This window comes from Macrosteles quadrilineatus, unplaced genomic scaffold, assembly GCF_028750875.1.
Source record: "Macrosteles quadrilineatus isolate MER2022 unplaced genomic scaffold, UCM_ALF_1.0 Scaffold_2__2_contigs__length_208266976, whole genome shotgun sequence".
Taxonomy (NCBI): Eukaryota; Metazoa; Arthropoda; class Insecta; order Hemiptera; family Cicadellidae; genus Macrosteles; species Macrosteles quadrilineatus.
This window is the reverse complement of record NW_026542595.1, coordinates 29,933,293-29,957,497: the sequence shown is the minus strand read 5'-3', so window position 1 is coordinate 29,957,497 and position 24,205 is coordinate 29,933,293. Positions and strand designations below refer to the sequence as shown.

Below are 24,205 nucleotides of genomic sequence, written 5' to 3'. Positions count from 1 at the left end.
CGTGACGCCAAATCGAGGGACAGACTTATTATGTCATGGTAGTCAGTTTGCAATGACAATAAAATTATAATATGCTCCTTTTTTGTAAGTTTAATAACCATTGATGACATAAAAATATGGCTTTATATATTGCTGCATGAATAATTAGTCTAAAAACAGCGTGAAAGTTGGAAAATGTACCCTAGGGACACGTCATGGTCGTGAATTTCGAGACTTTAAAAATACGAAAAAAATACCTAGAACCTATTTAAAACCAAATAAATGTGTGTAACATGTTGCCCCCATCCCAAAAAATATTAAAACACATAATAATAAACTACAAATCCAGTAGCTACGAAGTAAAATGCCAGGGACATGAAAACGTACGTTTTTAAATTTTCACTCAATTATGTATGTAATGCGGACCCCCTACAATTCACTTACCCCCACCCCCTATAACACCCCCCCCCCCCCGATGACCCCTTAATTTTTATTTTAAATTGATCATTTCAAAAAATTACTTATTTATAATGGGCTAAGGAATAGGTTAAACAAATAAATAACCAACACGATTGAAAATTAATTTGATAAAATGTTTTTTGTGGACCCCCAAAATTTGCTTGCGGACCCCTAGGGGTCTGCAGACCACAATTTGAGAAACTCTGCTTTAAAGAATATTGATTTTTTTAGTTATACTATTAATTAATTAATTAATTTTGTTATATTATATCGTTTTAAAAGGCTTCTGCAATTTTGATGAATTTGTAAACACAAAACAAAATTGAAAATAAACAAAATCGACAATACTTGTTTGTAAAAACTAAAAACCTTTTTTAATAAAGCCGAAATAGTATATTTCATTACTAGGACCGAAAGTGGCATTTTCCGTCGCGCGCCCAAGTTTTTATGTGAGGCGAAGCCGAACACAGGGAACCCCAATTTCACGTGCGAGGCGAAGCCGAGTATGTGAGAGCCATTTTCACGTACGAGGCGAAGCCGAGGACGGGAATAATGGAGCAAGTGCCGGATAATAACTTTCGGTACGAGTTATGAACGATACTTTTCATCACGACGCAAAAATACACAAACACAGAATAGCAGACCTCAGTATATTAAAACAATTTAATTTCTCAATTAATTTGATTGAACATCAAAATAAAATAAAATCTTCTAAAAAGAAACCTACGTATATTTCTCAATAAATTTTGTTTAAACATCAAAATAAAAGATTAACACAACTTTTAAAAATACATACAGCTGATTAAAATCATTAAATTAAACCGTAACAAAACACTGGCGCGCGTAGTGAATAAATGGAGAACTAATTGAGAGCGAGGGAAAGTAAATTTAGAGCGAGGGAAAATCAGCTGATCGATTTTCCCTCGCCCTAAATTAGAGCTTGGGAAACGACTACTTTCATTGATATCAGCTGTTATCGAAAATAGTTACTTTCGTTAAGGAGTGATGAAAAATATATATTGACAGTAACTTGATGGTTTTATAATAGTTTTTATACATTTTTAAAATTAATTTTTGCTAAACAATTTTTCTTATGACTGGGTGAATATTTTCATCATATACTGTACTACAGCAAAAACCGCTGTGTCCAATTCTGTATTTGTGTTGCGGTGCTGAAGTAGTTTTTTTTTCTCCTAAGGCAGGGTTCACACAAGCAACACATCTAGCTGACTGACATTGACTAGCATTCCTCGCGACCCGGCGACACCCCAGTTCACACGAGCCCCAACAATGACACGAGTCCACTGACTAGATCCCAGGCGTGACATAAATGAATGATGAATGTGCATCATTAAATGATGTTTTCGATACATCGATGTTTTGCTGTCAATATTTGATGGTTTTTGCATCGATTGTGACCAATGTTTTTGTTGCATTGATGTATTGGACAAAAACAATATTTTAAACAATAATCAAAGTTTTTTGGTAAATCAATTTTAAGTAGAATAATAAAATTCAGCTAACAATTCATCAATTAAACTATTATAAAAGTTTGGGTCCAAAAAACATTATTTTTAAGAGGATATATAAGGTAATTTCAAATTATTTTTTGAAACCTCTTGGTCGTTTTCAACTTATATTTTGATTATTCGTATTGTTGGACTTGTAATAGAATTGACCAAAAAGTTGTATGCAATTCAGAATATTGCTAATTTTCCAAAATCAGACCATGATTTTGAACCAGAGAACTTATTTTATCGAAGAAGTGTTTAAGAACTAGCACCCAATGACTGCATTATACCTGCCCAGCAAGCAACAGTTAACCTACACAAAGTACACTACCCAACTAACGATGCCGTCGGCGTCCCGTCACTGCTACCACCTTAAGAGTTGGTCTCAGTGTTCAAATTGTTTTTTACGCCAGTGGCATTTTACAAGGCGTCAATGTGAGAATAAAGTTTTTGTGCAATGTTTTTGTGGTTGTGAGTGGTTGTGCCGGGAATTAAATCCGCCCCTTCCGCATCTAAGTCTGAGACACTACCATTTTGTTGTTGTTTTGTGGCTAGCAACATACCAATTGGGTAGTGTTATTCTTAAATATGATATCAGGTGCTCTAAATATGAATGATATTTAATATTGAAAGTTTTAAAATTTTCTACGGTAATCATTGCTGTAATAACAAATTCATATTGCTGAACTCAGATAAATTAATATTTAACTACCCTTCAAGCTTGGACTATTGATACAACTTATTTTCTTTACCCAATTCAAGTTTTCAACCATCTAGGTTAAAATGAATGGTAACATTAAATGCCGAAAAATTAAATAAGAAGAATGCGGCTGACCGTCGAACGCCAGCATCGGACACTGCCGTTGCCGTAAATGACTGAAAGCGTCCGTCGTCTGCCGATCTTCCCTACTTTTCATAACGTACAAAAAATAGTCAGACTCGAACGATCCCGAGGTTTGGGTTAGAGTTTGTAATTAGTCCATTCGTTCGCCACAAGTGTAAAGACTACAATTAATTCAATTTGGTAGAAAAATTTGCAATAAAAATTATTAAAGTTCCCCTGGTAGTTTATGTATATATAAAATATTTTGGGGGGGGTCACGACTCCCCTGACCCCCCCCCCCTGGGACCGCCCTTGGTTTTACTCTTAACTAACTCTTTTTCCAGTAACAATAATATTTAATTACTAGTGGCTTGAAGGGACATAAGTCCCTGAAAAGCTCAAATGTAAAACAAACTATTGTAATACAGTATAAACAAACTTAAATAAATCTAATATATATATCAGATATATATCCCAGTACAACATATCTTTTGTGTAAAAAATAGTTTGTTGTTTGTCTTTGTTTGCTTTTGTCGATGTTATTTTTAATAAATAATTTAAACCAAAGGTTTAACTCTGCTAAAGGCAGCAAACATGTTTGTGAATAAATATTAGTTTACTGTAGCTTTGGTCTTTTGATAATAAAAATGCTTTCCTGATTAAAATTGGAAATTGTCTTCGTCATATATGAAAAGGCAAATAAAGGTGTGTTGAGATAAGCTTAGTTCTTAGTTAAAATCGCTAAATTAGCACCCCGACCCAGTTATTATTTCTAAGTGCATGCTCCTTTTGTATACACTACAATAGATCTCAAATTAAAAATGTTAGTAGGGCCTAAGTATACAAAAAAGTGTAGAATAAATCTTTAACAAATGTTTTGAAATCAAAACAAAGCAGAAGTTTTGGACAATCTTGAATCGATTATTATTTAGTCAATGTAGTTATTTCATGTTGAACATTCCTTCAACACAACAATAACTGTTAAGTTAGAAGAAAAAACTTTATAACTTTTTTCAGCCATTCTAAGTTTAATTCCTTTGATTTGAGCCATCTCCTATGATTCTTCTACTTATCATACGCTTCACTAATTTACTTAAAAATACACAAGTTTGCCAATTGCACAGTAAAATAATTGATTTCAACATTCTAAGACGTATCTAAAATGTATTTATTATTATAGGTAGGCCTAAAGTTATCCCTGGTTTTATATAGTATACAGTATTGCAGAATTGACTGGCAAATGAGTAATCCAAATGTAATATTACTTACTGGTTTGATGATTAATCACGATCAGTTATATTAAAGTAAACCAAAATCAGCAGTAAATGGCTTCTAATGCATTTCTTATGGAGAACATTTTACGTTATATCCAATTTTGTGTTAAAATTTAGGGAATTTCACTATTTTTCCCGCCGTCACAGGATCGAGACCTTTAATTTGAGCCCTCTCCCGTCGTTCTACGACTTCCCAGTCGCCCACAATTTTGACGCAAAGAATCAGCTTACGTAATTAATATATAGATAGATTAAATTGGTAAAACATATGTTATATCAAAATTTAAATAAAACAGTGTCTTATTCTCTTAGTACCTTTAAAGTGTGCTCATTAATTTTCTCTCTCCCCCATATATTCTTTAATCTCAATATTTCTTTTTCTCAACATATTATACCCCTCTGGTTCTTCGAACCATTTATCATTAACCTTTCTCTTTATATTCCCTTTTCTCTTACCTTAACTTTACTTTGTTTTAACTAATATTTTCCCTTCTCTACAATCATCCATTGGTACTTCAAATCCAGATAATTATATTCTCCTACTCTGAAAACATTCATTGGTCTTTCGAGCCCGGATATTTGAATATTTTCTACTCTGAATCATTCAGCGGTGCCTGGCGATGGTTTGCTACACCAAGCTCGATCGCTGAGGCCGTACGCTCGTGTGAACGGCTCCATTTGATCTTGTGGTCCATTACCTAGTCCTGCTTACCTAGTCACAGCCTAGTCAGCTAGATATGTCGCTCATGTGTAAGGCAAGATTTTATAGCTATAAAAGATGTCCACTGGATTTTGCCGAAGAAAATAGTCCTTAGCAAATATATGCTATTTATTAAAATCTTTTCATTTCATATCAGGTAGGTAATAATTATTTCAATGCTTACTTGAAAGACTTGTCCTCACAAAAGATAGATGAAACTTACCTCGTAATCCATCTTGAGTACTTTGGCTCCTAGAGCACGGTCCTCCTTGTAAGGGAAGTGATCAGTCAAAGACAAAAAGTCGGTTTTTATCACTTCAGTTGGAGTAACCTTGAAGTTTGAAGAAAATGCAGGAGGAAATGTCTTAGCCCAGGTAGCTTTGAAGTGCACAGCATTTATGATCACAAGTCGGGTAAGATCTGACAGAGAGGCTGAAAAAAATTTATTTAAAAAATTTATCTGATGAATACCAACAATGCCAAGGGATTTTTAACCAAAGGTTTGCCATCCAAAGGAGTGGTTATGAGTCTCAATTGATATGTTTTTTTTTATTTTTAGTTAAAACTAATAAGAAAAATCTCCTCAAATTGGAATAAGTACCGCTATTGAGTTACCTGGTTTTATAATATCATGGATCTTGTTGTTGGTTTTGTTCTCCACATATGTATTGATAGTTTTAGCAGCTTCAGCAGCCTTGCTGTAGTCAAGGGATTCCACATCGGACAGAAAGTATTGTTTAGCAACTATTACATAGTCAGGCTTGGGAGTGAAGCTGGTTGCTGGGTACAGCTTTGTTGCTATCTTAAGGACATCGTCCTGGAATCACAACATACAATGGAGGGAAATGTGTTATACTTTAATAATAATTTTTGTTGTTTTGAATTGAAATAAATAAATGTTCTCATTTGCTCGTATTTCTTCTTTTTTTACAACTATTTTACTTTTTTTCAACATTCTTAATAAAGTTCACTGGATTATTACTTAAATGAAGCCAATATATGAGTTGGGGCTATAAAGTTACGAGACTGGTTTTCAAAGAGACACACAGGGTGAGCCTCAAGGCCAAGCCTGTTTATAAAAGAAATTACTTGAGAAATTTTTACTAACTTTCAGAAGGTACTTTGAATAGAAGAACAATAATGAAAGGTGGATCAAATAAGTGTACATATATCAATGAAGGAATTAATTTTCTGTGATACCTGAAGACCTGTGAGCAGTGTCTTGTAGTTGTTCTTGATGTTGTCATTGGACCCAGCCAGGTGTAGAGCTTTACCCAACTCATTACCAGTATTGCCACCCGCACCTTGATGGACAAGAGTCAATGCTATGTGGGCACTTAATGGACACACAAGTACGTTGCCTGGAGTTTTGGCCAGTTCCTGCAAAATAAAATGTTTTCACTACCATTCCTACATCTGTCACATCACAGACGTTTTTTAAGCAATCTACAAACAGTAATAAGATTTTATCAAGCATGCAGTTTATCCCTACAAATCTTTAAAACTCATTTGATCAGAGCCACTGTAGTAAATGGGCCAGTCGGGGTGCAAGAGAAAAGAAGAGGGGGGGGAAGAAGGGCCTTTTTGCTGGGGGCATAAGCTAGAAAAATATTGTAAATCGTGATCCAATGGTAATCTCTACACTCTCAGTTTTCCCTAGTGATGACTCACAACTGTAAGTATTAACTTGATATTGACTTTACGTACTTAATCCTAGCTATGTCTTTTGTTAGTTCATTTTGTTCAATCTTGTGATACTCATTGAAAAGCTTAAGCAGTTTACCTTGTTGCACTGCATGAAAATCCTGTCCTGTTCCCATCCCGAACTAAAAGTACAATCCCGTCAATCTCTACAGTATTGTGTTTGATTTGATAGTTTTATCACAAATGGTATAGCCTCCTCTAATATAAGCTGTGGCAAGACAGAAGTAGTAGCCTACAGTAAAAATAAGTGAAAAATTCCATAAACCTTAAAAAACTAGCACAAGCAAGGAATTCCGTACAGATGTTGGGTGTACCTTCCTTTGAACATACTAAAAGTCCCCTAAAATGTGTTTTTTGCTATAGTGACTTTATTATTAGAGATAGGCCTATACAGGAAAAAGCTAAATATATACAAAATGTAATCCGTCTAAAAATACACATTTTTGGTATTTATCATTTTTCTCTAAACCTGACGGTTTTTGAGTTATTTTTGTGAATAATTATATTTAGTTTATTTTATTAATCAAAAACAGGGGAAACCCATGGAAATTGACGGTTACTTTCAAGGTTTACAAAAATTTATCTCATTTACTTAAATAGTGTGATACTATAAAATCTTGAAATTTAACTTTATTTAATGAGTAAAATAACTCCGCCACAGCCAACTTGCAGACTCAACAAGATTCCATTTGACTGATTTGATGTTTCATTAAATTGTATATAAATAACATTAAATTTAACAATTACCTAGGTTTGCTGCTCATGGAGGGTAATATAGTGTGTTTTTTTTGTAAAATATCAATATTAGTATAAAATAAATTAATTTTCCAAGCTTGATCAAAATAAATCTATAAACAAGCAAACTAACAGTTCATATGAACTGTACTTATTCATATGAATAGCATGGGAGTTTTAAATTTACAAATTGTGGTTGTGTTAACTAAAAAGATGGCGATTCTCCGTCACGATTCAAATACCGGTACCGGTACTAACCAAAGGGGTTTTCAAAAGGAGATGGAACAATTTATTTAAGTTCTGTGTATAGTCAATGGTAATATTAACTCGTACCAAAGTACCGGAAATATTGTATGCAGTGAGGTAATCAACCATATTTTGTAAAGTATGCAATAGTCATAATATTTTATCCTCATTTTTTACCCATTTAATAAAGTTATATTTTAATATTTTGATGGCACCACCCACCACACATCATTGTGTTTGAATACTAACACAAGTAGACTTGACATCCCATTGTAAATTTGGAAGGTTGTTTTATGTGTCTAGTTCAAGTTGTTGACACTGAACGCTATAGTGACAAAGACATTTTGTTTTCCTACAGTCACCCGACAAAGTTGGCTTCCTTGTACTGTTTATAGTACAGAAAGCTGCTAATTGCTGCATATTTATACTATGCCGTACGGTTTATACTTTGTCGTACGGTTTATACTTTGCCGCACATCAGGATTCCAACGAAACAACACAAAACAGCGTGGTTCTATTATGCACGTAATCCGTGTACGCTTGGAAATAGGTTGGCAACACTTAAAGATAATAATACTATGAGCAGCTGATTGACTATTATAACTACGATTTAACCTGTCATTTCTTGTTTATAGTTTCGGTATTTCTGAACTTTCTGGACTTTTCTTTTAAACGTTTTTAAAACATTCCTACGATCTTAATAAACAAGAAAATACTTTTAAAGCATTTTTTTAGGCACGGGAAACCACTTCAAATTACAAAAACATACGGAACTATATATTCTCAAAAGGCGGAGCACATTTCTTGCCGAGGAAATAAAATAGCGGAGTGATACGGACCGCGGGTACTACTTTCTCTAGGGCACCATTTGTGTTGCCAGCTGAACCTAAAAACGTGTTGTATATAGTGTTTGAAAGACTAATTATTTATATGCTTTAAACTGACTGTAGGAAAAATATAATGTGTAACACAAGTGAAAAAGGCCTTGGCTGCACTCGAGATCATTCCGCACTCGCCTGCGGCTCGTACGTAAACATTGCTCTCGTGTGCAGCAAAGTGCCACTTTCACCACTAGTTACACAAATAACTATTCTATTATTTTAGGGGTAATTTTGTGATTTGTACTTTACTGTTTGGTTATATAACTAGGGGAAGAGTTATTGTTTACGATTAGGTCGTTTTATTTGGTTTAACGAGGTTTTCAATGACTGAAATAACTAGAAACAAATTGTAAACAAAACACGACCTCTACAGTCCACCGGACAGAACTAACAACAAAATACTTCGGCTGATCCATAAGTATGAGAAATCTATGTTTTATCCATGATATCACTCTGTTTAACTGAGTGGGATGAATAATTGTCGTAAACCTTGAAAGTTACCGTTGATTTTGATGGGTTTTACCGATTTGTTATAAATAAACAATAACTCTAAAATAATAAAAATAATTTTTTTTTGACACTTGCGCCTAGTTTCATCAATCAGGGGTACCCAGAGAGGGGAATTTTTTGAGGGATTTAAGGGGAGTTTTATTTGCCATTTTGCCTTTAACAACTTATTATTTTTTTATGAGTAGCCCTAAAATCTGTTATCAAATCCATATATTTATATACCATATTAAAACTAGTAGCATAATTTTGGCAATTCATAATTAAAAATTGTTCCTCTCAATAGTTAATGTCACATTCTTGGCTAGGGCACTGGGAGATGAATAGTTCTATTCTATTCATTCCCGTGGAGGCAACCTGGCCTTGCGTTCGTCCGTTTGTGGCTATTTAATTTTTTCCTGGGTTGGGTGAAGAGACCATCCCGAATTCTCTATGAGATATGTAATGGTATATGTGAGATATGTAATGTAATGAGATTTGTGTTTTACTTAAAACAATTCTTTAAATTTTGGTTTCGGTGCGGGAAGGTCAGTGTTTTTATTTGGTTTTTTTTTTGGGGGGGGGGAAGGAAAGTAAGGAGAAGAAATGTGATATGGGGGCATATGTGGACCTGACTTTGGGGAGGATGATCACCTCTGTCACCAATATAAAAACTATAGTCATGAAAAACAGCTGAAGATTTTTACAATGAGATGAGAATTCTACTTGTATCTAGGGTGGAGAGTGGGAAAATATCTCTCGGGCCCATAGTGTGTCACATACAAACCGCGGACATAAAACCTGAGTTCACACCCTATTTGTTTTGGTTTAATGTGGCATGCATATAAATATACCCAAGTTAAGATCCTATAGTTATAGATCTCCTATAGTTAAGATGCATTTTCTATTTTAGGTTAGTAAATTATTAATTGGGATTTGTTACAAGTGTTGTTGTAATCACAGATGGTAAATTAGAGTGGTCTGGGTAGCCGAGAGATTATACTAATGCTCACGTTCAAATCTGAAAGGCGCTGGTTCAATTCCCAGTTAAATCAATTCTGGATCTAGATTATTTTTGTCAATGTGCCATTAATTACCAATGTTATCAAATAAAAGGTCAATGTTATGATAGCAACAAGGCCAGAGATTGAACCGCTCCCTTAAAAAATATATTCAAAGCCAAATGTTTCTCAGATATTTTTTCCTAAATAATTTGACCAGTTGATTAGTTCTAAATCTTTAGTAATAATTGAATTTGGTTTATAAACAAAAGTGTAGATAGATTTCTTTCTTACCTCTAGATTTATTTTCACCTCTAAGCCTATGCTGTTGTTTCTTAATAAAATTCTCCCTTGTATAGTATCAATGACTTTTTTATGTAGCCTACTGCTTCTCAAAATTTTGGAATTTATGACTTTGGTAAAAAGCTACTGAAGTTAGTGGGAAAGCAGTGTGACTAATTAGGAGAACTGGCAATAAGGGTGTGCCAGAGTTTGCAATTGCAAGATCAAACAATTCTTACTTTTTGTCATATTAATCACTAGCTGAGTACCCGTCCTTCGTACGGGGTTGGTATACAATGCTTATTGTGGTTAAATACTCGTGCTTTGCATTTGCAATAAGAGAGGACACGTTTTGAGACAATTTTTTTTACTATAATCTACGGTATACTATAGTATAGAACATCTACCATAGCCATAATGTTCTACCTCTTCACATAAACAATAGAAAGAAGTAAAGTTCTCACACTCAGGTTTTTGTTGCTGCTTGGTTCAAATTAGCTGTTGTCATAAATGTATAAAGAACTAGTGGTGCTGCACCCTGTTGGTAAACCGTATAACCTTTTAATGCTATTGAATATCATAGAAACAAATTGTGTAGTTGAAACAGCTGGCAAAATTATTTCATTCAGCTTTTAAATATGAATACTCATAAGGTTAAAATGGGAAACTCTAGAGCCGCTAGGGCGGAGCCCGAAAGGATTTTTGAGGTAAGAATATGTCTATATGTTAATCGGGAATGTGAGCTATCATCATACCAAATTTCAACACAATCCGACCAGTAGTTAATGCGAGATTGAACTTCAAACAAACAAACAAACAAACACACAAACTTTCACATTTATAACATTTTAGTATGATTACCAGAAGAGTCCAACTGAGTACTGAGTAATAATCTTTTGTGGAGTAGAATAAAATCTATGATTAATTTAATCTTCGAGGTAATTTCTGCATTCCAAAATAGAACTTTAATACTTAAGATTGATATTAATTTACCTGATAGAGCTGTGAAGCAAAAGCGTTGGAGGCCTGTGAGATGGCCAAATTGTTTGGGTCTGCCATGGTAGTTTGAAGTAGCAGAGCAACTGAGACAACCAAAACTGTAACATGAAGAAAAACACAATAATTTTGCTAAAGCACTATAGCTACTTTACAGGAGGTAAACTTTTAAAAGTCATGGGATATATCAACAGTGGTATCCCCATGGCAATTTGAAGCTGTAAAGTAACTGTGGCAAGCAGAACATATGATTGTTTTGACAAAGGACTCCTCATACAAGGAAGAAAGAAACAATTTGTTTGGAGGTCTGGGAGTTGATAGGATTATTTATTACTGCTTTGATCAGTGTTCCTAGAGTGATGCTACATAAATCAAAAGCATTTGTCATGGACATGATAATTGTTAAATAGTTTTATCAGCGACGACACATTTGATTTAGGCCCACAGGTTATTTTCACAAAAACAAAACCTAACACTATGATTTAGTCATGTAAGCAAAAATCTAACTGTTGGACTAACTTTAGTCTGAAAAATATTGGATTATCACAAACTTTGCCCTTTCTGATAAGAAACCCTTATCCTTTGTACTATCAACACTGAATAAACCAACAAGTTAATACTTGAAAATAGCACACAATATATTTGTTTGATGTTTAAATCTCTGTAATCTCTTTAAATACACTGGTATTCACTTATATCAGCTTCAGTGGTTAACAGATTACAAGACAAATAGATTAGAAATTTACTTCTTGAAAGTGGTTAGAATAGTAAAGAGTTTTACTGGAAAATGCAAACATAAATAAAGAACAGAATTGCTAAGAGAGCTAAAGTGTTCCATTTTAAAATCTTTAATTTTTTCACTGCAAATTGCTGATATCTATGTTCTTGCGCCAATTTTTAGCTAAAAGATGTGCCATCCTATCCTTTCCAAAATTGCAGTTGCTAAGTAAACAGAATTTACTGCATTATGTCAGAACAGCCCTACGCTGCTGCTGCTGCTAGTGGATCCAAGTGCCACGGTTGTAAGCTGTCTGCATGGAGTTATGCCAATAAACTCAGTGATTACCTCAGGTACTTAGATCTATTTGATCTGCAAGAATATTTTGCTTATAAACCAATGGTATGGTATAACCTTTTTGTTAGTTGATATTCGTAAAAAAAGTGGATAGGCTTATATTTTCTACCATGTGACAAATTATTAGTAGTTTCTTTGAAACTTAAAATTCATTTTTAGAGAAGTAAACTGTTTTTTTTTTTACTTCCTGAAAAATTTTTATTTTGGCACTTTGATCCATTAGCAGCAACTCCACTCTTCAAATAGGTAGATGAATCACAATAGCAATGATTCAAGCCTTTGTATTTTGAAATTCCTCCAAGGAAGCTATATAAAAGTAAATATATGTGGCATTGTGCTTGCGATCAGAGCAAGTAATTGCATAATTTTATAAAGCAAACAAATTGAACTATAATATTGATAAATATATTGGAGGAATTAAAAATATTTTCGTCATACTGCAGCAAAAACAGCCGTTTTTAATGCATGCGTTGCGGGTCTAAAGGAGCGTTTTTACTCTCTAGGGAGTAAAAGTCATTTTTAGTCTCTAGGGAGTAAAAATCAGCTGTTGTAAACAGTCGGAAATTTTGATTGTGGCAATCCTATCGATCAAAATTATTTATCGATAAATTTATTATGTAAGGTTTTAGCTTATTGTTATCGATTGCTCGACATATCGATGGTATAATGTACTGTAACACAATCGTAATGGACAAAATGATTGAATCACTTACTAAACAGCTGCTTAGTTGCATTAGCAGAATTGAAAACAAGAAGTCGTTTTTAGAGAGGTTACCTTACATAAAAATTATTTTGTTTTCTAGCTTTGATTGTTAATTAATGATGCAATATGACAAAAAATATAGTTCACCACACTGGCAAAAAGTTACTTTTTCCTACAGTTACCTAACAATGTACGGTACATGTTCTCTCACTGATTTGAGAAAGCAAAGTGGCCAATTCGCTCATCAGTGAGACAATGTTAACATTGTCTCACTCTAATTACTTTGTCTCACTCCAGATTTGCAACGTGAAGGCACGAAATAGTGAGCGCGTAACATGCAGACAAGTTTTTATGCGCGTGACATATGTTGGCAGCACTGGCTCACTGGCTGTAAATCAGCTGGTCAGCTGTTGTACTGTTCATTGTACTGTATCATTAAATGTCATATTAAAAGTTCATTTCTGTGTAAAAATATGTTACGTTCCTTTACCAATTTATTTGTTTTATGGTATCTGTAGGAAAAATATAATGTGCAACTCGAGTGCAAAGTGCAATTGCCTCACTCCAGAAACCATTCCTCACTCGCCTACGGCTCGTGAGTAAGTATTTCTCTCGAGTGAGTCAATTGCTCCCTTTGCTCACTAGTTGCACAAATAACTATTTAACCCTCGCTCATTTTCCGTTAACTTGACCTTGGGTCAAAAAGAGCCACTTTAGGCCCTAGTGATGAACTATTATTCCCTACATTATAAAAAATGTCAGAAAGTATTTATGGATTACTAAATTGAGAATTAATATCAGCACTTCATACTATATACTAATAAATAGTACAAAAATATGACAGAATACCTATTTTCTGTATCTCAATTAAATAATTTGATCAAATCATGGAAATTGCCGTTTTAAAAATCCTATACTTAAAAACTTATTCATATAATTTTGGATTTGAATTCATAATAAAAATAGGGTTCGATGGGTAAAAGAGTGTTTTCTGGACATACAAGGAGTTGCTTAGCCTGCTTATATAGTGAACCATGGAGCAACGGCATCCTCTAGCTTAAGCTTAGTAAATAATATCATCTGAGAAGGGTAGCCAATGGTAACATCTTATCCATCATGGTGGTGTCACTAATACAAGCAGTTCCTTTCAGGGGTCAGCAGCACTAAATACTGTCATGTGCATGTGCATGTGTTGAACCCAGTTCAGGATGAGCCTCAGCAAGGGGACATCACCTGCACCTGGCCACTGGCCAGTAGAGTACTGAAACCAGACGTCTTAACATTTGTCACTGGGGTCAAGGACATCAGGATAACCAGCTTACACCTTGTAATGTACAGAGGAGCAATCTTGTCTGTGATATTACTTCTCTTGTCTGTTTCTTAAGGCTGGGCTGAAAGTTTCTTTGAACAACAGAATATATTAGAGGGATGCCACTGAGTTTCACTTGGGTCTCTGAATAAGAGGAAATTCCTCTCAAAAGACTCTATAGCTGAAAATGTTGTGAGGATGAAAAATCAGGCTTTCAATTAATTTTTCAATTACCGAGATATGTTTGATATGCACACAAGATCCCTAGTTCTATCATGGAGAGACTAATGAAAGGCAGGAAACAATTATAAGGACAATCTCAATGTTCATAAGGGATCTAGGATTTGACGAGGAACAAGATCCTGTAATAAGTGTGCACAATGTAGGCTGGTAATCAAAGCAGTGTTGCTTTCCCATGGTTTAGAAGCCTGGCCCAAAGTTATACAAATTATCTTAACCCTTAGGATGGAAACCAAACTTTAATTACAAAATTAATTATTTTATATTAAATTAATAGTAAAAATTAATTACTGAGTGCATAGCAACGCTGGTGGTGGCGCTGCCTACGAATTGACAGGCAAAGCTCTCTCAAAGTACTTAACGCTTTTTACCATGCGTTCCATACGTTACCATGGCATTCTGGGTAATAGTAGTATGTTTTCTGTGATGTGTGAGTCATAATTGAGTAAGGAATTAAGTTCATTTTAGGTTGGCAGCACATTGGTCACATGTTGGTTTCAATATTTTTTTCAGTCATTTCCCTAGTAGCACAAATATGTATTTTATAAATATTTTATATATTTAAAGTTGTATTTGATAGAACCTCGAATAAAATATATAAATAATATATCTTTAATAATAGTTTGATATATTCAAATATATATTTAAAATATTACCAAAAAGCAATGCAAAATATAAATTAAATATAATTTTTGAATATATAAAATAGATTCATAATATATATTGATCAAATAAGTATAGAATCTATAATATACATATTTTATATGTATATTTTTCCTATTAAATATTTAAAAAAATTATGTGTTGAGAATATTTTAAATATATATATAACATATTTTTGAAACTATATTATATATTTAAAGTATTTATAAATATATTTTGAAACACGTCAGATATTTTTATTAATAAAATAATAATTTGTAGAATAAATGTAATCTATTATAATTGGCAAATAAATAATTTGCATCTTTTTGTTTTTTATAGTGTCTATCAATTTATACATGCATTTTTTGTATGATAATTGCTGTTGTGAAAGTGTTAAAATTAAGTTAATAATAATTTGTACTCTGAATGGTGTCACTCTATCATGCAGGTAAAGAAAAAATTACGCATATAGTTAAGTTAGTATACATGTTCGACAGCCTACATTTGGGCCAAACGAAAAAATAGTGTTGATGGGTTTTATTTTTTAAATTGCAATATGTGACAATGAATGTGATCATAGAAATCTCGAATGATGGGCTAGAAAAGGGTGCTAGTGACTGGCGACCTTTTAAGAAACGAATTACGGAAAAACAGATTAACAGAATCATATTATACTGTAGTATCAAAAATTTTTCAAGTATTGCAACCATTGCAACTGACGGCCACTCTTTCACCATTTGAAAACTAATGTTAACAACAGTCACAAGTAGCTCAGGGGTAAGGTAAGAGGCTCATAAGTCGAAGAACCCAGGTTCAAAACCGACCCGGGCTAAAAAAATTTTATCCAGTAATTTTTTCAAAATTTGTTAATATGAACTATTTAATCAATTTACTCAACTGATAGTTGTGCTTTTCATACTAAATCTTCATTATTTTAGGTTTTTATGTTTAGGCCCCATGGGATGTTTGGAAGAGATATTAAATACATTTTTATTTAAATATTATTTACTAAAATATATTGTTGGAACATATTTTTTTAATATTTAATAGATTCAAAAACATATTTTTTATATATTTAATATATTTTCAATATTATATAAAATTGACATTAATACACACTTGAGATATATAAAATAGATTTTAAATATATTTATTCATATGTATTTAATATTTATTTGTGCTACTAGGGTTCATGAGTTTTGGAGGCAAGTCGCCAGTGTGAGGAATGTGAGATATAGCTGACCTTTGTGAATTATTTTATGTAAGAAATTAAAGGTATTCAGTAATATACAAAATAATGTAGAGTTGTTTGTAGTTTTACCATGCTATATAAATAATTTCAAGCAGATATTACAAACCCTTTCCTACTGGTGATAAAATTAATCATTATCCAAATATGAATCATCAGGATGTTGCAGACCTGGGTATTGACTAAGGAGGCAATGGTGTCTAAAGTAATATGAAATCCCAATAAATAAGATTACTGTATCTTTTGCCCACATGAAAATGAAAAAATGAAATATTTAATACTCAACCGTTTAGTTTTAAAAATAAAACTGAAATAATTCTAATTCTTACTATCTTTTTTTATGTAAAAAAGTGAGAAAATTGTATCGAGGGATATAACTGACAAAGACCAAAATGATTTTTGAAAATTTTTTATTAATAATTTTTTAACATGTTTTATTTTAAGTTTTCAAATCTATTTTATTTATTTTAAATTTATCCTATACAATATAAATTTAGTACATAACATTTAATTTATAAGAAAATCAGGATTGATTTTTCCCAAAATCATGTTATTAACCAGATATCCCCCATTTCGTAACATCTACAGAAATATTTTATCTTTAGATTGTCCGAACCAATCTTTATGAAAATTTGTGTTTAAGGTAAAAGAGACAGCTTTCTTAGAAAATTAACTTGATCCAATAAAACATTTTAAAATGGCTGCCATTTTCATTTTAGCGAATTTCCCATATAGGGAATAAGCTATTACCGTGGTACTCATGGTAAGACCTGGACGCGGGACCGATTTTTTTTTTCGTTTTGAGGTCCCTAGAGGCCAAAAACACCATCCGTTCAAATTCATATATATAGATAATTCGAGCAAAAATGATCCGATTTTGATTAAATTTGGTACAAACATGTAAACGTATGTTTATTCAAACGAGTTCGCGATCCAGCATGATCGGACCATGGGAACGGGGGTTTACGGGGGGGGGGGGGGGGGGTTTATGGGGTAAAAATAGGTTTTTCCCATTTTTGACCCAAAAAACATAAAATTTAGCAATTTCTTTCCAAACCATTTTGTAGAGCTTAAAAAAACAAATAATATAAAAAACAAATAGTAAAAAATAGTAAAAAAATAGTAAAAAATAGTAAAAAAAAATAGTAAAAAACAAATAGTATAAAACAAATAGTATATAGAAGCGTTATTATGCGGCTAATGGTTACGGAGAAAATTCCATAAAATTGTAAATTTAAAATTCCCATGTTATTCTTATGGAGAATAAGTAAACATATTTTGATCAAATTTGGCAAATGTTTTTATTTCTTACTAACTATTCACATTTTACAAAAAAAAAAAAAAACAGTTTTACCCTCCCTGATGCAGCAAACACCTAAGTACTTGTTAAACTAATTCTATTCAAATCAAGAATAAATGTTATATTTTTAAGTAGACATTTCAGTGTAAATCCAATCGGTCAAATGGAAATTCGCTTAGTCTGCAGGTTTGCTGCGGCGGGGATATTTATATTCTGTTCAATTAAATTGAATGAGAAATAGCTGAAATATAGCGATTTTTGTAAAATTAAGTTAAAGGCTAAGCTAGTGAGGTTGCACCTCATTTTGCCTTATTTACCGGTAACAAAAATAGTTTGGAACATGTCAGGTATGTTTCAATGCTGTAGTTTGATAGGAATTTTAAATTCTAAATAAAAGCGCTCATGACATTTTTCATTAAACTATCCATTTTTTGTCATCTAATATACATAAATTAAAATGGCTGCCATTTTTTAAATTTTGAATAATTGTGCCAATTTAATTTTTTTCTTACATTTGTCTCTTTTACATACAAATAATAATAATAATACAAATAATATAGTTTCATAAAGATTGGTTGGAGCATTTCAAATCTAAAAATTATTTTATAAAAAATACAAGATTGCAGATATTTGGTTAAACAGTGATTTTAGGGAAAATGGCATTCCTAAATTTTCTCTTTACAGTATTTTGGCCCATAAAACCATTTCTCAGAGTTTGTCTATTTACTTGCGAAAGACAAAAATTACTCAAGTTATCGCATTCACGGACACATAGGCCTAACTATATACAGGGTGGCTGGTCATCAGTGTGACAAAATTTTTTTGGCGTAAGTACAAAGTAAATGCAGTGTTATGATGCATATAAAAGGTTCCAAGTCCAAAAATTAGCTTCCCAAAGAATTATTTTATGTTTTTCAAAAATAACTATGTTTTCAAACTTAATACAGCTATTTCTCAATTACCGGTAAATGGATTTGAGTAGACAATGTCATTTTCGTGTTCTACATTAAATTTTGAATAAGAATAATAGAAAATGACGGAGGATCAGTTGTAAAAACCCCATTGTAAATAGATTCAAAGATAAAAATTAAGATGTTTGATACAAATTTAAAAAAACATTGGTCTATTGTATTTGTGCACACCCTGTATACAAGAAAGTGGCCGATTATGTTAAAAACTGCGCCATTTTATAAGCTTTCTAACCATATGCTACACTATTGAGGTTTAGATATTCTGTTGTTTGTTTTAGTGGTTTGAATACCAGAAAACAAGGAACTTTTTACTGTTTTTACTGTTCAAGCTGAAACAAAAATACAACTTTTGCTTAATACATGCCGGCTTTCTATGTTTTAAATGTTAAAAGACACCCTGTTTTCTGGTATTCAAACCACTAAACACCGGGCCCAGGTGTTATCGTGCCACCTACGGTAAATAACTACTTCCCTACTGGGAAAAACACTAAAAATACAAAATATAATAGATCACCAAACCTAATTAGATCAGATTTAATTCCATTCAATTTTCATTTCAATTTCAAATTTAATAGGCCGAAGTGCTAGATATCAACACAGAATAAAGACCATATTATTTTGTGATATCAATCAATTAAAACATTTCCAAAATCAAATCAGTGGTAAATGGAAAAAGTTTATTGATTAAAATGTTTCTTATTTAACTAAGAATACAAAGCATAGCTACAAAGAGAAAATTTAGATGTAAAAGGAGTAGGTTTAGTGCTTCAACAGTTGGACTCTTGTCATTATTTATGCTCATCACATTTTCCTCATTCCAAGGCAAGATTCCTTAACCTTCTACACTTTCCCTAATCCCAACTCCCACAATCTGTTTGGTTAATCATCTGATAGATTTTGTGTGTACAATTTACAGCTCACAAAAGCTTTGACAGCTGCAGTAAAAAGGAGCAAATTACACAGTTGTAAAACGTAAACACAAATTACACAGTAACACAGTCTTACAAACTACCTCAAACAAATTCAACCTTGAAAAGTGGGGTTTTCCTTCTTCTTTCGTTTACAATGGAAAATAAGTAGTAGCTAATGGACTTGGCAGGAAAGTTACAACTACGTTTAAAAAAGCAAAATACTTGGGATTTTTTTTAGTGTAATCCTGTTAACAAGACGTAATATTGAACAGGGGGATATTGTAAATAACACTATCACCTATGTGTATCTGGATGTAGATTTTTTACAGTATATGATCAAAAATGATCTTTTCCTATATATTTTAAAACTACAAGGTGAAATCACGCCAAAATATAAGTAATTTAGTCTAAGCTTATTTTAATTAAAAAAACTAAGCTAATGACAGAAACAAAAAATGTATGATAGAGTAAATTAATACGATACCACCAGATTCAATAAAAAAAATAACCACTGCAGAACTGAACGTGATATATCATGATTCATATAGATGTCATGAAACAGATTACCTTTTCTTGCACTCGTAAATTTAACAAGAATATGCTATATTATGCCTGTATCATGTGTGAACTTGTTATAAGCCTGCAAAACTAAACTATTTAAAGGAACAAAAACTGCATGTGCATGTGCCAAAAATAAAGGAAATTCAAATCAACGCCAAAAAATATAGCGTACAGTGTATAGTGTTTGGAATAAATTGGAATAAAAGTGTGGTAAAAGTAGTAAACATACTTTGTGTAAAATCGTAAAAACTCAGCTGCCTAAAAAGTTGAGTCATTGTTTTGCCTAAAAGAAAATCAATATTTTACACTGCGCCGGTGTTATCTAGAATTAAGGCATTTCGCTTTTTTTAAGTAGGCTATAATGAGAAAAAAACAGATCAGAAAGCAGATTAAATCCTATAGGCTGTACTTTTCAAGAAAAATCGGATTTGAGTATTCATAAATTAAAGGCTTAACACATTTCATATTATGGATGTTGTCTATATAGACTATACTTATAAAATAGCTATGGAATCATCAGTAGTGAATCAACTACAGTAACAGATCCACTGGGACATAATAATAGATGGCAAATTAATTGTTACAAATTGGTTAAGATGTATGCCAATAATGGATTTAAATTCTGAACTCACCGAGTCGCCTCATGTTTGTTTAGTTAGTGCAGCTACTGGCGTATTGGCGGGTACTGCTCTGAAGATGAAGACGTGATGTCGTCGGGTCGTGACGTGACTGAGGAAGAAATGATAAACCGGTTGGTAGGGAGACACAAATCGCCAGCCTCCTACGTCACGCTTGGCAACGACAAACAAACTACTTAGCTGCCAACAACAAGCCACCTACTGACCTTCCTATGGATGTTTCATCTTTTTCCAGACCTGAACTTTCCTAAATAAGATAGTCTCTAATTGCAGAACACAAATAATAGATAAAAGCTATATTTCACGGGAGAATTTAAAATTTTTAACCTCAAAATATTAAAATATTATGACAGTGTGAAACAACAATAACGAAACTATAAGGGGCAGAACTTTGCAATAAAAAATGATACAACAGTTTTCTCTTTCATCGTTAAGGTAATGAATATTTTACAGTTCCGCAAAGAACCTGCGACATATCATAGGATTTATACAGGGTGTTTCCAAATTGTCTGGACATTTTGTGAACTTGTTCCTTGGACTAAGACAAACATAAAATACCATACAGTATAAGTATGGGTCCAAAATGCCTAATTTCTGTTTGTCGGTCTGTTTGTAATTTTAAGAATTATTTTATATTTTGGATATTTTTCAAGATAGAAATTTGAAAATTGGTATAAATGTGTATTTTAGTAGGTAAAAAGAACTTACAAAGTTTCGTTCAAATATCTCAAGCCGTTTCAATATGGTGGCCATTTATTAATGCCAAATTTAATGAAAACCGTAAATTTTAAGAAAATTGTTTTTCAGATTAAAAAGATAGAGAATTTAAATCCAAATCAAATGAGACCTTGTTTGTTAAATCGGATTACAAACAAACAAGGTCTCATTTGATTTGGATTCTCTATCATTTTGATTTTATAAACAGTTTTATTAATATTTGCGGGTTTCCTGAAATTTTGCATTAAAGATATTAAATGGTCACCATATTGAAACTCATCTTTGACCCTCAAAACACAAAATTTCCCAATTTCTCTCTAGACCTTTTTAAAGAGCTTAAAAACAAATAATTTATTATGTCAATGTGTTTTTGTACGGTTATTGGTAACGGAGAAAATTAAAAAAATTGTAAATTTAAAATTCCTATGTTATTCTTATGGAGAATAAAATGTTGTGTCTGGATAAGTGGCGGCTAAAGGGTACCTATCCCAGATATCAGGATTCACATTTTTATTGGTTAAGCTAGAAAAATTAATTTTAAAAATTAATAGGAACCTCAAAGTTTGATATTTGTAAACAAAATTTATTATTTTTATATGGTGTCTAGTAGTCGGGAATTAGTATTGAATTTCAAATCGGTCTTGAAAAGTTGGGATTTAGTCTTTGTTTTGATATGAAAGTCGGGAATTTTCATAATTTTGCCGCGATCGTCGCAGACGACGCCGATGACGTTTCCGTGGCCGCGGGAGTCAATGATGATGTCTACACGGCCGCGGGAAATGATCATAATTTTGCCGCGATCGCGAACGGCGACGATGACGTCCGAGGCAGTTAATGATGATGTCTACTTGGTCGTGGAAGATTTTCATCATCCAAAAATTCCAAATTGGCTAGTTTACTTTATGACATAAAGACAGGGTTTGGTGTAGAGTTAAACATTTTGGTTAAATTATAAAAATTGACATTGGTATCGAGAATTGAGAAATTTGGCCTTAGTCTTAAAAAGACTGGAATTAGTCTTGAATTTTTTAATGGAAATAAACAAGACACCCTAAATTTTAACTTTTCACCGTCTTACCATTGCCAAAAAGGTGTTGGAGCTCTTAATACTGTAGACAAAGTTAAGTTCTTGACTTCGTCTGTGAGAAGACCTGAGTTATATGCTACAAACCAGCAATTAATTTAGGATCCTAGGTACACAGTACACACACATTTAGGGTTTGGATCAGTCTGTTCCTTTCTTTTACCTTATGTCAGCTATTTTCCATAATGTGTAAGGGTGAAATTCTTACATGGAATTCGTAAATTAGCCGATTACAAGGTCCTTCAAGTATGTTCACGGAATCCGTGATTCCTTTTATGTTGATTTCCAAACAGCCTAAAATACGTCTTTGGAAATTATATTTTTTCAAACATTTTCGGGAGCGGACCCCCTCCACACATTCCATACCCCCCGGCTTAGCCCCCCCCCCCACATTTTGGGGCCTTGATCCGCCTATGGTCTGGATATATTTTCATCAAACTTGGCAAATTTAATTATTTTATACTAAGCTATTAATATTTCACTACCATATTTTACCAGTTCCCTTGTAGCAGCAAACCTAGGTACCCGTTAAACCTAATGTTATTTAAACCGATTTTATTAAAAATCAATTCAGACAAGTGGAAATTTGCTAAGTCGGCAGGTTTGCTGCGGCTGGGGTATTTTTAAATATTCTTGTTTATCTAAGTTGTACTGTAGTTTAGAAGTTTATAAACTAAGAAACGAAATGGCATTTCTTTTTTTGGCCATATAGGTGGTTGGAATCTTGTTTTCTGTAGACACCCATCATTACTTACAAGTTATATTTGTATCTAGCAAGTTTTGTTGTTTAGTTTTGTTTTTCTATTAAAATTAGTTTTGCTGAGTATCTTGTTTAGTTAATTTAGGATTAGGGTTAGGTGTGCTTGTCTGTTGTTGCAGTTTAAGACTTGGAATTAAGCATTGCCAACATATCTTGCATACAACTTAATCATACTTTTCCATTTTGATTTATCTAGAGGCAAAAAACACTATTCTATCAATCTATATACAGATAAATATATATAGATTTTTATATATACGTATGTAAATGCGATAACTTGAGTAATCTTTGTCAGATTTTGATGAAATTTATCTTGTAGGGCGGGATAAACTTGAATGAGTTAGACAACCAGCATGACCGTACTATGGGAACGGGGTTGTTATGGGGTGAAAATTTGGTTCTCTCAATTTTGACCCTCAAAACATAAAATTTCCTATTTTCACTTTACACTATTACAAGGAGCTTAAAAAAACAAATAATTTAGTAAATTGGAGCGTTTTTGTGCAGTTTTTGGTTACAGAGAAAATTGAATAAATTGTAAATTTAAAATTTCCATGTTTTTCTTATGGAGGGTAAGTCAACTGTAGTGGTTTGCTTGTTCATAAATATTAAAATTTTTATCAAACTTGTCAAATTTTTTTTGATACTAAGCTATTCATATTTTACTACAAAAAACACAATTTATTTACCTCCAAGTAGCAGAAACCTAGGTACTTAAACCTAATGTTATTTAAATATATTTAATTTAAAATCCAATACTGGTAAATGGAAATTCGCTTAGTCTGCAGGTTTTCTGCGGTGGGGTTATTTTTAAAATTCAACCAGGCTAACAAAAATTGTAGGCTATGCTGATTTGCATAAAAAATATCTATGCGTTTCCAATGTAATTTGTATTAAGATAAATCTTTGTCCTAGTTCAAACACTATTCACTAATGATTTTTTTTAGATTCAGGTGGAAATTGTT

The 24,205-nt window shown here is 32.7% G+C and overlaps 1 protein-coding gene across 7 annotated transcripts in view; it reads right to left on the bottom strand.

The window, feature by feature from the left end:
* LOC128987848 (antichymotrypsin-2-like) overlaps positions 1-20,814 on the bottom strand; it is a 45,783-nt gene extending 24,969 nt beyond the window's left edge. For 6 of the 7 annotated variants that reach the window (XM_054408893.1, XM_054408897.1, XM_054408898.1 and 3 more), the window contains exons 1-5: positions 20,674-20,813; positions 11,075-11,178; positions 5,947-6,126; positions 5,362-5,563; positions 4,970-5,178 (exon numbers count right to left, since the gene is read on the bottom strand). In XM_054408893.1, coding sequence (XP_054264868.1) covers positions 4,970-5,178; positions 5,362-5,563; positions 5,947-6,126; positions 11,075-11,178; positions 20,674-20,686 — 708 coding nt within the window. In that variant the 5' untranslated portion in view covers positions 20,687-20,813. Of the gene's footprint in view, positions 1-4,969; positions 5,179-5,361; positions 5,564-5,946; positions 6,127-11,074; positions 11,179-20,673 lie in introns of all 7 variants that reach the window. The other variant, XM_054408892.1, reaches the window with a different exon arrangement.
* Positions 20,815-24,205: the final 3,391 nt, after the last annotated feature.